Raw genomic sequence first — 16217 nt, forward strand, 5'->3', positions numbered from 1 at the left:
TACTTAGTTTCATGTGCAGCAGGTTTTTTTTTAAAGCCAGGACTTGAACCATGTGACATTCCTCCTCCTCAGTTTAGTGAAGCCATATTCCCATTAAATATAAAAGTAATAACAAGAGAATGTTTATTCTTCTCCTCCCAGTAAAATTACAATTGTCATGTAATATGGCCATGCCTCCACTAGTGGGGAAAGAAACTGATTCCAAATATTGTAAATTCCTACTTGTAATCCATTATTTCAAGTTCTGTTTCAGTCCTTGGAGCCATTATGATACAAGTTCTTATGAATATGGTAATAATTGCAAGCCACCTTATTTATTAAATGCCTAATTAAACGTTCACATCTTTAAATTATAAAGCTGTTTTATAATGCCATACAAACATTTATCTTACCTGTTGCTCTTGTACCAAGCATTCGTCGATCATATATTCTCACTGAACTATCAGAGCAACCTACTGCAAGGTAATATGGTATTGGGGGGCATATAGCTACAGAAGTGGCAGCCCTCCGGCAGTTTATTAAAATGTCCTGGAACAAAAGTAAAATACTGCATTTGTATAAGAAGTACATTAACACCTAAAATTAAATCCTATGAACTAATCACGTTTTAGAAAGAGCTAATCTGGTTCCTATTAGAACAGATTTAACCACTGGGAGTTCAAATGGCTATTTCAGAAGGCCCAAGAGGCAAAAAACATGGTTCATGAACATTAATTTAAAGGATAACTTGTATATGTAAACACAATATTTAATCTGACATTTTTTATTTCTTATAGAAATAGAGGTCAGGAGTTAGACGATGAGAGATAAGTATTGCCTAAGCGAGTTTAGAAGGATTGCATTAACAACTAATTGGATGTAAAGAGCAATTCAATCAGATTAGGAATTAAAAATAGCTACAATATAAAAAGGCACTAGCAATATAGCATATAATACTGAAAGCGCTATAAAAGCATATTTAATTGTCCATTTTCTAAAAGTTAAAAACAAGTATTAAGGATTATACTTATATAGAAATGTTGTACATTATCCTAATTCCTAATTCAAATGTTTTTATATCATAATTCAGATACTGTTCCCTAGCAGACTATTGTGGCACATATCATATAATTTCTGTAAAGTACAAATGTATCCAAGCTTTTCAAACCTTGAGTGGAAACTGCTTGATAATTCTTTAAATTATAATACATCATATAATCAAGATATGTAGAAATACTGTTATCTTTTCCATTTACATGGCTTTGTATTCTTGTATTTTGGTAACCACATTAAATCCTGAGCAGCAGCTTTCAATCAAGCCATGTCCTAAAAACAGTATTTCTCCTTATTCACTATCCTATACAGGTATCTCTTACATCTTTACAGTCTTCTTTTGTGCAACTTGTCTTGATTCTAGTATCAAACCATCGCACAGTGCCATCTTCTCCACAAGACAAAAAGGTATAGGGGTCATTTGGAACTGTCATGATCTGTGATATAAACAATTTGAACAATCAGATACAGCAACAACTATAATAGATTTTAACAATAAAGCCAGAATTCAAAGAACTGTACAGCAGGTTCTTTGTACCAAGAAAGGATGAAGTTTATTTTGTTCTTCAGCAGTAATCTTCACAATTCTGTGCTACACATCTGAATCAGCTTGTTCAATATGGAATAGCCAGAATACGATATTTGGAAAATTGTGTAGTATAATTATTTTATGGTGACTCTGAATCAATTATGCACATGGAGCAACGTAATAACTTGGATGTAGCTGTTTATATATAGCAGTGGTTCTCAACCTGTTTTGGCCTACAACTCCCAGAAATCCCATCCAGTTTACCAGCTGCTAGGATTTCTGGGAGTTGAAGACTAAAACATTTGGGGACCCACAAGTTGAGAACCACTAATATAAAGCATTAAAACTTGCTTATCCTAAAAATATCAGATCCTCTCTGACCTTGGAAGCTAAGCAGGATGAGTCTTAGTACTTCTGAATGAAAAATTATTCCACTTTCACAATTATTTCCCCCCTCCCTAAACAAAAACTGGAAGACACAAAGAGGGCTGATTGAAATGCACATGAGGAAAGAATAAGTATGACTATGACAGAAAAAAAAGGAAGGCTTTGGTCATTTTAACGATGACCCTGGCATTTTTTGGAAAAAGACCCAACCACAATCTGGGACAGAGCCCTAGAAGTTTAAGCTTAATGAGATATGATTCCTCAATGTGTTAAAAGGTTTCCCTTTTATGGTATAAATAATGAGGAAAACTATTTAAAATTGGTAATATTACATTGCAGTTGCCTTAAATCAAGGAAATGACTGTAAAACTGTGATATATTTGGTTCCAATTTTACAACATGTAATTACAGAGTAAAAATAGCTACGGATCAGCACTTTTGCTCTATAGTAATAAGAAATATATTGTATTGCAATACCTCATAAGTAGTTCCATAGTGGCATGTAAATTGGCACTGTCTGTTGGTTTCAGCATCTTGTTCAACATTAGTATAAAAAATGACACCATCTCCAGAACAAGACACAATCTGCTTATCATTGGTGCATGGTAAGAATTTTGCACTAAAAATATTTGCTCTGTGTCCTGAGCGAATGGTTGTTAAAACCTAAGAAAATAAAGTTATTAGTTCAACATTTTAAATTAATCTATATAAGAAAGAATAAATAAATTTCTTTCCCATCATAAAGATCAGGAACATTCTACTACTATCTTCATAATCCACTCTGAGATTGATTAGACAAAAAAAGTAATCAATTGCTTGTTCCTGTCCAGTTAACTTCATATCTGAAGCTGAATTAGAATGACTAATTTTTGGTAATAATCTAGAATTATTACTAGAGCATGTATGGGATAGGTGGAAAAGCCAAAAGAAATAGTTCATAATACCAAGGTATCTCCTTTACGTGGTACTGCTTGGATTGATGTATGTATTTTGTTGTGAATGAGTCTTCTGAGGCTGTGAGTGATAATGGAGGGATCAGGAGAGGAAGGAAGAACCCTAGTGAGGAGGTCTCGCTGGAAGATTTACACAGGAAGAGAATCAGGAAGATTGATGGGGAGTCTTCCGAGGAGGATTCATGTGGGGACTTGGGAGGGGATCTTGAGGTGGAAATGGATGCTGAGGAACCGGTGGTGACAGAGGAAGTTGGCACAGATTGGGCACGGGCTCCGGAGGATCTTGGGGAGGAATCTGGGTGCATGGATGCTGTGGATGCTGGAGAGGCTTGGGTATCTTCAGAAGCAGATCCCACATGGTCTGCCTGGAGGAATGAGGGTAGTTCCACAGGTGCGGACAGAGTTGGGTGTGGGCAGGATGATGTTGATTCTGATGAGGAGTTTGGGACGCCTGATCCTACGGCGTTGGCTGTTTGGAGCTCAGATTCTGATGAGGAACTTGGGACACCTGACCCTAGGGCGTTGGAAGTTTGGACGCCCAAGGAAACCTAAATAAATTGGGGATTTTTGGGCACTATTCTTTGCGTGTAGCAAGGTGTTGCTGGGCGCCATTGGGTTTCCTGTATGTGATTCTGAAGATTGGCTTGGGACTTTGCAACAGATATAAGTTTGATCCGAGTTATTCTTCAACGGAGGGCTGGAATTGTGTGGGTTTTCCTGGACTGCACTGTTATTACTATTTTGCATTAGCTGCTGTTCGCCTTCGTTGTCTTGGCTTTTTGTGCCATCCCATGACGTGGACCTTCTTGTGACGACTTCACCCTTTGGACCTTGGACTGAATCTTGACTTGACTTATCTCTTCACTCCCAAACTCGGCTTGGCATTGTTCTCATCTCCGTGGCTGACTACTGTTGCTGACTGCTGGCTTCGTTCCTGACCCTGACGCTGTTTCCTTATCCCGACTTGACTCCGCTTCAACGATACGCTCCTTTGGCTCCTGGCTTGGTTTGCGATTCTGCAGCGGCTTGCCACTAATTCCTCAGCGTTTTCCAGTTTCGTTTGTTTGTGCCGCTTACGGTGAAGAGCTTTTAGCCCGGTTTGGGTTTTTGCTTCAGTTTGGAATCGCTGCTGTACTCTTGGGTTTTTAGGAAGTTTTTGGGGCTTCGTAGCGATTTACCTTTGTTTGTTTTGCCATTTAAATCCCGTTTTGTGCCTTTGGGCTGAGTTCAAGTACTTTATGTTAAATCCGGATTATATCTCTGGTTAATCCGGATTATACGCCAGTTCATGTTTTTGGCGTTTTTTCTGTTTTAACTGCTTAATAACACTGAAGATTAAGTGTTTTAAGCCTCTGACAATTTGCTGAGCTGTTTTTGAGTTATTACTTAAATAAACTATATTTTGTTCTCAGTTGGCACCTGACCTTTGACATATTTTGTAGCAGCTCTCTTATGTTAGGCAGATACACTTTTTTAAAATCCATAACTAGGAGAGCCACAGATATACATGTATCGCAAAATAGAAAAATGTTTTTAGAAGTAACTTATTGAATGTCCAGAAGAATCAGTAAGAAAACAGAAATCATCTTACCTTTCTACTGTATGGATTAGTGATTGCAAGATTCGTATCATCAGACCCTGATAAAATATATTCTCCTGTATCATTCCAGCAAATTGTATTCACCTGTGGATATATATATATATATTTAAATTATAAAGAGCAGAAAAGGTTAAGCAATTGCAATTCGAACCAACTATCTAACCTGATATTCTAAACAGACTTAAACACTTTAGATAAGAATAAGAGTCATTATATTTTTTTAAAAAACAAAATTCCTATTATAACTACCCAAGAGAACCAAATTGATATATTTCTTCTCTTGGCCATGGCCCACATCTGCATGAAAACAACATATTCCTCTCATGCAAATATACAGCATTATATTTATATATCTATATATGTCAGAGAATAATACACTCTATATGTGGACAGATAGATGAACTCTTGTCACTACTATTTGCTTCAGCTCATCACCCAAAAGTAATGGTCCAGACCCAGGCATCTGTCCCTGCATCTTCTAGGCCAGAGGCTCCCAATCTTTGGTCCTTCAAGTGTTTTAGACTTCAACTCCCCAACATCCCAGTCATTTACTAGCTGTTAGGAATTGTAGGAGCTAAAGTCCAAAACACTTGGAGGAACAAAGGTTGCGAACCACTGTTCTAAACTGAAGCTTAATGAAATTAATTTATTTCACAAACTTCTTATTTTTTATTTTTCTTTGGCTCCACTATCATACAACATAGAGCTGTCCTGCTACCTAGTTTTCTATGCCTGGTGAACTTAAGAAGTCTTTATAGGAGATTGTGATGCCATTAGCAATATGCTCCTGTTTTTTAATATCCCTAAAGGACTGCTTGCAGTTATTTTGTGCCAGTTATTACCATTTTGTTTTCTTTATTTGAGCAAGCCTTCGAGTTCTTGAAGGTAGTCTTTTGTTTTTAACAGCTATACAGACACGGATTATTAACCATGTTATTGTCATTTTAGACTTTTACTACCCTGTTTCCCGAAAATAAGACAGTGTCTTATATTAATTTTTGCTCCCAAAGATGCGCTAGGTCTTATTTTCAGGGGATGTCTTATTTTTTCACAAAGATGAATTCACATTTATGGTTGAATTTTTAAAAATGAAAATTTATTATCTACTGTACAGTAGTTGTCATCACAAAACAGCATAACCAAACTGTGAATCCTTTCAGGAATTTCTATATTATATTTTATTGCTATACTGTTTTAAAATTACTGTTTTAAATTTCTGTTTGTATGTAAATTTATGTTGTTGTTGGGCTTATCCCTGTGTAAGCTGCCCTGAGTCCCTTCTGGGAGATGGAGGTGGGATACAAGAATAAAGTTATTATTATTATAATATTATTATTATTTCTTGTTACTACCTTTATTTCCATGTACAACAATCTATGGTATGTACATTTACCGATCCTGCACGCTTCTAAACAAAAACTTTACTAGGTCTTACTTTCGAGGGAGGCCTTATATTTAGCAATTCAGCAAAACCTCTACTAGGTCTTATTTTCTGGGGATGTCTTATTTTCAGGGAAACAGGGTACCTCTTGACCTGTTGTACAGATTTTAGCTAATCTTCTTTATTGAGGTTTTGGGTAACCCGCAAGCATTTTGATATCTAACCTAGACTTTTTCTTTCAACTTAACAGTCTCCTCAATTTACAGAAGTCTCATGCAAAGTGAAATACAACTGTCTTGAAGTTATATTTTGAGAATACTACATTTACATATACATTTCACCTTGAAAAGTACATTTCAAAACATTTAACTGCCTTTTCAAGCACCGTTTTTAAATATTACTCTTAAAAACGCAATGAATAACTTACACAGCCATCATGCACATTCAATGTTGCTTCAAGTTTTAATCTTTGGATAAATTCTCTTCTACCTAGAAAAAATAGCAAAAAGCTTTTGTTACTGACAGAGGAATAACATTTTAAGAACTGTTTCCATTTCTCTGATATTTCTACAGCTGCCGTTGCACTGCCTCTAGAGCTAAGATTTATATTGGGCAATGTGAATCTCCTTGATGGTCACAGGATTTTCTGAGCAACTGATGAGATTCTCTTCTGTTCTGTCCAGTCAAAAATGCACAGAAGGATTCAAATTAGGGTCCAAAAAGAAGAACCATAGTGTAACCATAACCCAAGTATTACAATGTCAGAGGCAATACGTACCCGCCCCCAAACTGGAGTAGACTGACCCACTGGCCTCAGCACTTAAAATGTCCTGGCTTTCCCTGGTGTCCCTTCCTTGGGGAATAGCACACCCCACATGCCCCTGATCCCTCCTGTAGTTTCATCTGCAAGGAAAAGAATGAACACTGCCAGATGAGTGATTTTTCTTTTGATTTAATAAAAACATCAAGTGAAATGAAGATTTGCTTTAGAGTACTATATAAGCGAAGCTGCATCTACCTGTAATAAGGATGAGCATTACATTTTTATCTCTCCAAAATTAGATTTTATGTGATTGTTTCAACTATTCTGTGATATTTAGGAGAAAATCCTTCAACCAAAACTCGCAAAATGATCCAAAAAGAAATAGTGATACACATATATTTTAGTTGATACAGTCATATGAAAGGGGTTTAAAATTTCTAATTTACACATACCAATCTATATTACATTTGAGAAATTCAATTACAGAAATATCATAGGTAAATTGTTTCCTACATAAACATACCCATATAACATAATAAAAACTGCAAATTACATAAATATTAGAGATTATTTGTACACATTTTAAATTCAGACTTAACTAAACCTTTTTCAGTTAAGAAACTAGAAGGGTCAATCACTGTAAATAAAGGAACTACCCATATCCTAGTTATTCTCACTTGTGCCTCAATTAATATAAGGCAACAATACAATGTATCTTAAATGTGTTATTGCAACTATATGTGGCTGGAATAGCTATGTGTATTTCCTTGTTAAAGGAAAGTATTAGATCTCTTGAGATCCAATCAAAACAGACAGGGTATCTAACTGTTGCTTTGCAAACCAGCCAGATGGCTGGCTCATATATACATTTACAGACCTTGCAAATAACCTGTACTGAGTCTTTCCACACAATACTGGTATATCACAACAATCATAATGGTGGAGCTGGAAAGTTCTTTTTAAATCTTCTGTAGAAGTTAATACAATAATAATTATAGTGATCAAAGATGTGCAGACTATCATTCTGGCTTCCCGCACCTCCAAAAATATAGTATAGATATGGCTCCATGTATTTCTTGGCCACTGGTTTTAGTAGGATCTTTTTGTCAACATTCCAACAGCATCCATTTTAAAGATAATTATTTAATTTGCTTTTGAGTTAGTTTTGCTTCAGCTGTTCCATTTCTTCTACTGTATCACTGTATCATTTGAACACATTACATGGTAATAAAAAACTATTTATAAACATGCTACTTTTACCTTGAAGTTCAGCATAACAGTTTCTTCTACAAGACAGGCATTCTAGTATGAATGCAAACTATTCCCACCTTTTATTATTTTGAGAAAACAGGTAAATGCGGATGACTGAAAGACATGATGCCTGTAATAAGGTTTATTGATTTCTTCAGATGCATCAGTATAAACTTGGTAAGTTCTAAAGCGTTTACACATTAAGGGCAGCTAAAAACAGCATTTCAAGGGAAATTTAGACTATAGCAATGTTGGCAAGTGATAGTTCTAAAACTTTAAATATCTTGAACATTGCAATCATTTTAACTATCAGTGGCCTAAAAATATTTTAAGTTCCTGAAGATAAACCAATCTAAGCCTCACTATCCATTTTAATTCCAACAGTTGGAATTTAGTTTGCTGTCATGTGGCCAAAAAAGGTCATGCATAAACACCCCAAGACCCATTCCTATTTTCTAAGGGCCCTTCCACACAGCCATATAACACAGAATATCAATGCAGAGTAACCCACAATATCTGCTTTGAACTGGAATATCTGAATCCACACTGCCATATATCCCAGTTCAAAGCAGATAATGTGGGATTTTATTCAGCTGTGTGGAAGTGGCCTCAGTTGATGGAATTTTGTTTTGTAGAAATCTTTAAGATGTCTTTATTTCAGTTTCAGATATACCACAAATCATAAATGACTCCATAGCTAAATATAACCTTTCCTATTCAGACACAGATAATGTTACAAGTGCTTGAGCGTTCAGCTGAAGTAAATGTCACAACAAACAAAATCAAAGTTTAAAAGTTTAATTCACAAGAAACATTTTTTCCAACATAAAGCCAATGCAAAACACATTCATAAAGTTAAATGGCTTTCAAAACAAATTTTGTATATTTTATTTTGCTTATAACCCATCTACAGAAGTATGAGGGCCCATAAGAGTTCATGTTCTCTATAGCAGATTAACGAGACCCAGGAACCTGAGACTAGTTTTCACTTGTGTCTAGATCTGTGTTTCTTATTCTTTCTGGGAACTTACAGAAACCTCTGAGAAGATAATAGAAGTGATGAAACCTGCTTCAGAAAAATGCACCTGAACACAATTTTCAAGATAAATGAGAAACTGAATTTTAAAAAAACACACACACCACCTTTTGAAGCCTATTCATGGTCCTCCAGAGACCCAGGCTAGGAACTCCTTGTCTAGAGATGATTGCATGTGTGAAGATCACATAATAGGATATGCTTCTACATTTTAAGAAAGGTCCCCCACATGGCAAAAAAGATGAGCTTTAGATTCGAGTAAATAGAGCAGTTAGTCTTAACAGTACCACGAAACCTCTCTTTCATCCTTCCTTTCTCTTTATATTTCTAGATATGTCACACATGGCATTGCTTTCTACCACATGCAGGATTGCAAGTTGAAAACACAGCATTATCCTATCCATCTATGATACCCTTCAAAAGAAATATTATCAGGATGTCTTATATGGCTCATTCAGCTATATTGGTCACCACAATATCTATTCAAGAAAGGGCTTTCTAAATCAACAAATTGCTGTAGATGTAATATTGCTTAACACAAAGGTTAACTACATTTTGTTAGGTAGTAATCATGAATAAAGTTGGAAAGTCCCGTAATATTCACCTGTTTCTTGAAAATTAACAAATTGTAAAAAAGTGGATTTTTCATCTGCTTTTGAAGGCCAAAAAAAATTAAAACTTAATTACTAGAAATATCATTTTACATTACCTATGGTCCAATGGATAAAGATCTAGCAACACATGCAATATTTGAAAAAATGGTGTATAAAGAAATTTACAAATTGACTCAATTTAGAAATTTGGTCAGTTTTTAAATAAATTTATGACTACAGCAGTTGGTTATTTTTCTTCTTTTTGTCTTTACTTTCTGGCTTTTGATATTCTGGATGGAAAAACATTTTTAAAAGGCTGATCATTGCAGAAAATTAAAATAGTACAAATGCTAATTTACTTTTTTGCAGTAAAAAAAGAAAAAAGAAATAAAATATTGGCTAATGTCGGGGAGAGATATATTGTGGATTAGCTCGTTTTCTAACAATCTTCATAACAATGGACTCAATCCAATATCAGGTCTCCTTAGAGCAGACTTAAGGAAATCATGAGAGTTAAGTTATTTGTGACTGGGTTATTTTTTAAAATTTTGTTTCAAATTTAAACGTCCTATACATTTCAGTGGATAGGGCTAATGTTGATTATAGCCTCACATCTTGTTAAGAATATTATCCACCACTACAAATGCAGCTCTACTGGGAAATATTAATTAAAATATGTGCTCACGCTAAAATGTTAATTCACAATTTGTTATTTTGAATACACTATTTTTTCTTTCAGATGCCAAACATTCAGTATCCTATAAGACATTTTTACCTACAATTGCACACAACTTTCTCTGCAAATGTAAAATGTGGATCATTCATCCAAAGTTGTCAGTGATACAAACTCTCTACTTCAATTTAAAGAAAAGGGCTAATATTTAGGTTCTTCTTCTCACAAATATAACACACAGTATTAGTAAAGAGAATGTCATTGCTTTTTTTGTTTTTTGTAAACTATCAAACATTTATTTTATTTCAATTTCAACAGAAAGGAGGAAACCATGAAAATGAACAAAATATAGCTACCGGTATTTAAAAAAACTTTAAAATCAGGACAGTAGATAAAGCACAACACTCAGAAAACAGGGGAATTCCAGACAGGAAGCAATCAGAGCCAGCTAACACCTCCCAACAAAGGATTCCCCCAAGCAGGAAGCAGCCAGGCTTTGAAGCTGCAAGGCCATTCAATGCTAATCAAGGTGGCCAACTGCAACATTCACACTTGCCTCAAACAGACAAGAGCTCTTTCGCCCACCCTGGACATTCCATAGATATATAAACCCCACTTGCCTAGTGTACAACAGACCTCACAACCTCTGAGGATGCCTGCCATAGATGTGGGCAAAACATGAGGAGTGAATGCTTCTGAAACATGGCCATATAGCCCAGAAAACTCACATCAACCCATTTATTTTATTTTCAGATTTTTAAACTTTTTGGCTGAACCCATCAGCAAAATGTTATGAAACCAAGTCTTAACTCTAGGATTTGATGTTCTCTGGGGGAAAGGTTTACAAACATGTCACTACAAAAGTACAGAAAAATTTCAGCAGCCTTTACTTACTTAACTTCATATTAATAAAAGCTTATTAGAGTTAGGTTATTTCAATTAACCCCATTACCCAATCAAAATGTCTTAAAACATTACATTTGAATGGCGATAGTTTTCATTTTGTAAGCAACTCCTTAATGAAAATCTATAGCAAAACTACCATGAGACTGTTGCTCAACTATACGATTTGTCATTGTATTATTTACCATTGATCCAGTGGAACAAAATCAGATTCAAAGGAATGACTTGAAATATGATACCCCTGAGAACTATCTCTTAAACCAAAAGCGACTTGCAGTATGTTCTCAAGTCGCTTTGACATGATAAAAAAGAACTATATAAAACATGTATATAAAACATGTATATAATAATATAATGTATATAATCTTAGCTCCTCACAAATCCTAATGCAGCTAAAATCTTCAGAGAAAACAATATAGCAAGATGTCATGATTCCCCCCCACCCCAAGTTTGTGATCTGTAGATCAAGGCTTAAATTCCATCCAGCCGTGGAAACTGACTAACTGACCTTGGGCTAGTTATACTCTCTCAGCATTAGAAGAAGGCAAAAGCAAGCTTTCTTTTAACAAAAACCCAGATAGGAGCTTAGTGTTACCATAATTTGGAAATGATTTAAAGGTACACAAGAACATGATTCCCTCGATTATTTTTAATAAAAGATCAAGAGTATTCTTTTCCTCCTATAATAACCATTTTCTTTTTCTTCTGTAACACCTTTCTCTTACCACAGTAATGAAGTTGCTTTCACATCCATCTTGTCAGATCTATTGACATATTACAATTACATCAGCAATTACATCCCCAATTACATCAATTAGTTGTTGTTGGGTGCCTTCAAGTTGTTTCTTACTTTGGGGGTGGGGGGGGGCATAAGGCTATGTAACTCACAAAGAAGACAAGGGAGAGGGATTAGTTAATAACTTATTTAAATTGCCTAATGACGTCACTTGGGGCCCTTCCACACAGCCCCGAATATCAAGGCAGAAATCCCACAATATCTGTTTTGAACTGGGTTATCTGAGTCAACACTGCCATATATTCTAGTTTAAAGCAGAAAATGTAGGATTTTATTCAGCTGTGTAGAAGGAGCCTAAGAAATTTGTTTCCAGATTGATTATTTATAAGGCTATGGTTGTACAATCATCTTTCCATATCCACAAATCCTGTATCCATGTATTCTGTCACCTGCAGCTTGAAAATTATGAAAAGTTCAAAAGTCACATTTTGATTTTGCTGTTTTATATAAGGGATACCATTTTGCTATACTACTGTATATAACAGGACTTGAGCATACATGAATTTTCATATCCACAGGGATCCTGTAACCAAGTCCCAGCAGATACCAAGTATACACTGAAATAGATTAGTAACACACTTTCACATTGAGCAAATTCAACAAAAATCAGATGCTTGGTTCAATGCCTTTAAGTTATGAATGCAAATGACTGTGACAGTTGCACTTATTTTACTATTTAACCCACTTTTCATACAAAATGCAATCTACATTCCAATGATAAATAGTTCAGCACATTCATAGCAAACTTTATTTGAATTATTTGAAGTTCTTCCAGATGAGGCAAAACAAACAAATAAAACAAAGCAATTAAGATTTGGACACCAAATCATATTAAAATAAGACAATTCTGTATTAGACAAGATGCAGATACACGCACCATATTAGGAAAATACTGGAAAATGCCTGCAAGATTTTTTCTTTTTCTCTACAATAAAACAACTATTCAATTTTATACCACTTCCCAATATGCATTATATGAAATAACCTATACACTATACATGTACAAAAGTATAGTACAGAGTGTGTCATTACTAGCAAAAATCATTAAACAAAATTTCCTACCAATCAATATTCTACATAATTTGTGCTATATTTCTCATCTGAGGGAGCCGAAAACAAATTATGACGTCTCAGTTAAATGCCTTCAAAAGTTTGGTAATTCTTGGACTTCTTTCATTCATGACAATGGTAGAATGGCTATGCCTTATTCTGATTCTCTCTTTCTCTCTTTTGTGTGTTTTCTTTTGTACAAACCTTTTAGAAAAATCAAAGCAATGGGAAACAAAACACAATTGTTGCTTGGCTCAACTATAAAATGAGCAACCAAAGCAGCACAACAATTTGCGAAGGATGGGGGAGAAAACATCAGTATAATTTTTATTCTTTGATAATAATAAATGCATTTGTTTATTTATAGGCAACGTCTTTGCAGATGGCCAATTCTCTCACACCAGAAGCGATTTGCAGTTTCTCAAGTTGCTTCTGACACAATTTTTTTTATAGGAATAGGTTAATCCTCCCCTGGAACACGCAATGAACCTGTAGGCATAACCACTGGACTAATGCACGCCGGGGGGGGGGGGGCAGGGGAGGTTCCAGACCGAGCACAATCCAAAGACCTCAACGGCGGACCAGGCGGAAGATAACATGGTACATACTTCAACGGCTGTGAAGGCGAAAGAAGACTGCAACAGACTGAGAAACCACGAATCGTCATATTAACCACGCCACTGGTTGGGATCCTCACTCTATGAAAACTGTGTGTTGATCGACTGTGCACTAACCTCCACACATTAAAAAAAAACTCACACACAGGTGTCTTCCAATAACTTGGAAGACCATCCTACTCAGACAACGAGGGACCGCTTAAGTGAGTAAATCCTCCATTCTTGGTGAAAACAGTGTGGAAACATGCTTTATGTGCCCCAAACACCCTTAACACCTTATAATTCTAGAATGTATATTAAAAAGTGGCAATCTCCCCTCCAATGCCAGAGAATTAACAAGAGAAACTTTCAAGTGAGGTTAACCACTCTGTGCATCTGACACAAAATAGCCATTTAAGATGGAATTTTGTAACACTTGGAGTAAAACGTCTAAGTAACATTTCTGCTTCAATAATAATAAATGCATTTCTTTATTTATAGGAAAGGGATAGCACTCCCCTCTTGGAGAAAAACTGAGTGGGATGGGATTTGTAACTTGGAGGAAAACACTGGCATAACATTTATTCTTCAATAATAACAAAGACATTTACAGGCAGTCCCCAACTTACAAACATCTGACTTACAAACGACTCATAGGGTTGCTGTGAGTTTTCTGTGCTGTATGGCCATGTTCCAGAAGCATTCTCTCCTGACATTTCACCCACATCTATAGCAGGCATCCTCAAAGATTGTGAGGTAAATTGGAAATTAGGCAAGGGAGGTTTATATATCTGTAGAAGGCCTGGGGTGGGAGAAAGAACTCTTGTCTGTTTGAGGCGAGTATGAATGTTGCAATTAATCACCTATGCGGTCAGTAGTTCCCTTGATGTATGGCAAGAACAATTTTCCTCTGGGTGAATCCTTATCTTTACTCTCATGGCTTTTTCTTGGCCTTGCAGCTCTTTTGATGTCTGTGATGGAGTATCCATTGGCCTGTAGAACCCAGTTTAGGTGGTTCCATTCAGAAAGGAAGAAACCATGAAAATGAACTAAATTTGACTACCAGTATTTAAAAAAATCTAAAATCAGGACAGTAAACAAAGAACAACACTCTGAAAACAGAGGAATTCCAGACATGAAAAAATCAGGGTCAGATAACACCTCCCAGCAAAGGATTTCCCCAGACAGGAATCAGCCAGGCTTTGGAGCTGCAAGACCATTCATTGCTAATCAATGTAATTAAGGTGGTTAAATTCCAACATTCACACTTGCCTCAAACAGACAAGAGTTCTATCTCCCATCCTAGACATTCCACAGATATACAAACCCCAACTGCCTAGTTTCCAACAGCCCGGAAAACTCACTGCAATCAAATGATTCCGGCCATGAAAGCTTTTGACAACACATTTATCACCAATCCTTGTTTCCACAACAAGCCAATTTTTCCAAGCTCCACAGGGGCAGAAGGAGAAATCTTGTGAACAGGGGCACAGACAGCAAAGGAGACCCTATACTTTTTTTTTTCGTGTCAGGAGCAACCGGAGTTGCTTCTGGAGTGAGAGAATTGGCCGTCTGCAAGGACGTTGCCCAGGGGACGCCCGGATGTTTTTTTTGATGTTTTATCATCCTTGTGGGAGGCTTCTCTCATGTCCCCGCATGGAGCTGGAGCTGATAGAGGGAGCTCATCCGCACTCTCCCCGGATGGGATTCGAACCTGGCAGCTTTCAGGTCAGCAACCCAACCTTCAAGTTACGAGGCTTTTATCCCCTTGGCCACCGGGGGCTCCTATACTAAAGCTTATGTATGTCTATACTAGGCATGGGCCCGCTTGGGCCCTCCAGGTGTTTTGGACTTCAACTCTCACCATTCCTAACAGCACCAGGCCCTTTTCTTTCCCCCCTCTGCCGCTTAAACTGGAGGGCCCAAGTTGGCCCATGCCTGGTGTACACACACCGGGCCGCTCCACCATTTTCTCCGGCCTCCTCCCTCCGCTCAGGCGCCGCCCTTCCCCTTCCCTCACCTAGGTACCGTCTCCTCAGCAGGCCGGGCTCCTCCAGCCCCAAACTCCGTTGCCTCACATCCCACAGCAGGTGGGGGCAGCAACCCCGGGACATGGCACCAGGAGGAAGAGGAGGGTCGCTTTTGCCGTCGCCGAAGAAGTAGAATTAGAAGGAGGAGGCATCAGCCGCGGCCCATTCCGCAGGCCGCCCGCGCGCGCTCCGCCACCTTCACCATGGAAACCCGCGGACGGGAGGGCGGGCGCGCGCCTGGCTGGCACGAACGCGCGGTCAAGGCAGAAAGGGCGGGGGAAGGGGGGCGCGCCGGGCCACAAACGAAACGACCCCTTCTTTCTTGCCCTCTCCACAAACAGGCAGGAGCCACAAGCGGCGGCAGGCTCCGCCCCCTTTCCCTTCACTACACTATGCTCGCGCGACGTCCTTCCATCCGAAACATCGCGAGAGTTCCCGCCGGCCCGTTCTGACAATTGGGAGAAAATGGCGTCAGGTGGTAGCGGTCGTTCCCTGCTGCCATGACCTTTCAAATAGCAGCATCTTTTTTTAAAAAAACTTCCCTCATTTCTGCTCAAAACTAATCCAAAACTTCTTGGACTGCCTAGTGTGTACTTCGCCGCGAACAAGGGTAGCGAAAAAAATGTTTATTTCCTCCGCCGTGA

General features: G+C 37.5%; 1 protein-coding gene across 7 annotated transcripts in view; it reads right to left on the reverse strand.

Moving 5' to 3' along the window:
* dcaf6 (DDB1 and CUL4 associated factor 6) overlaps positions 1 to 16029 on the reverse strand; it is a 50346-nt gene extending 34317 nt beyond the window's left edge. For 5 of the 7 annotated variants that reach the window (XR_010004133.1, XM_062974926.1, XM_062974927.1 and 2 more), the window contains exons 1-6: positions 15564 to 16029; positions 6310 to 6371; positions 4493 to 4585; positions 2426 to 2611; positions 1356 to 1469; positions 393 to 528 (exon numbers count right to left, since the gene is read on the reverse strand). Coding sequence is in view for 6 of the 7 variants with exons in the window: in XM_062974926.1 (XP_062830996.1) it covers positions 393 to 528; positions 1356 to 1469; positions 2426 to 2611; positions 4493 to 4585; positions 6310 to 6371; positions 15564 to 15657 (685 nt within the window). In the remaining variant the exon portion in view is untranslated. Of the gene's footprint in view, positions 1 to 392; positions 529 to 1355; positions 1470 to 2425; positions 2612 to 4492; positions 4586 to 6309; positions 6372 to 6660; positions 6782 to 15563 lie in introns of those variants that run through there. The other 2 variants (XM_062974930.1, XM_062974928.1) reach the window with 1 other exon arrangement.
* Between the last annotated feature and the right edge of the window lie 188 nt (positions 16030 to 16217).

This window comes from Anolis carolinensis, chromosome 3, assembly GCF_035594765.1.
Source record: "Anolis carolinensis isolate JA03-04 chromosome 3, rAnoCar3.1.pri, whole genome shotgun sequence".
Lineage (NCBI taxonomy): Eukaryota > Metazoa > Chordata > Lepidosauria > Squamata > Dactyloidae > Anolis > Anolis carolinensis.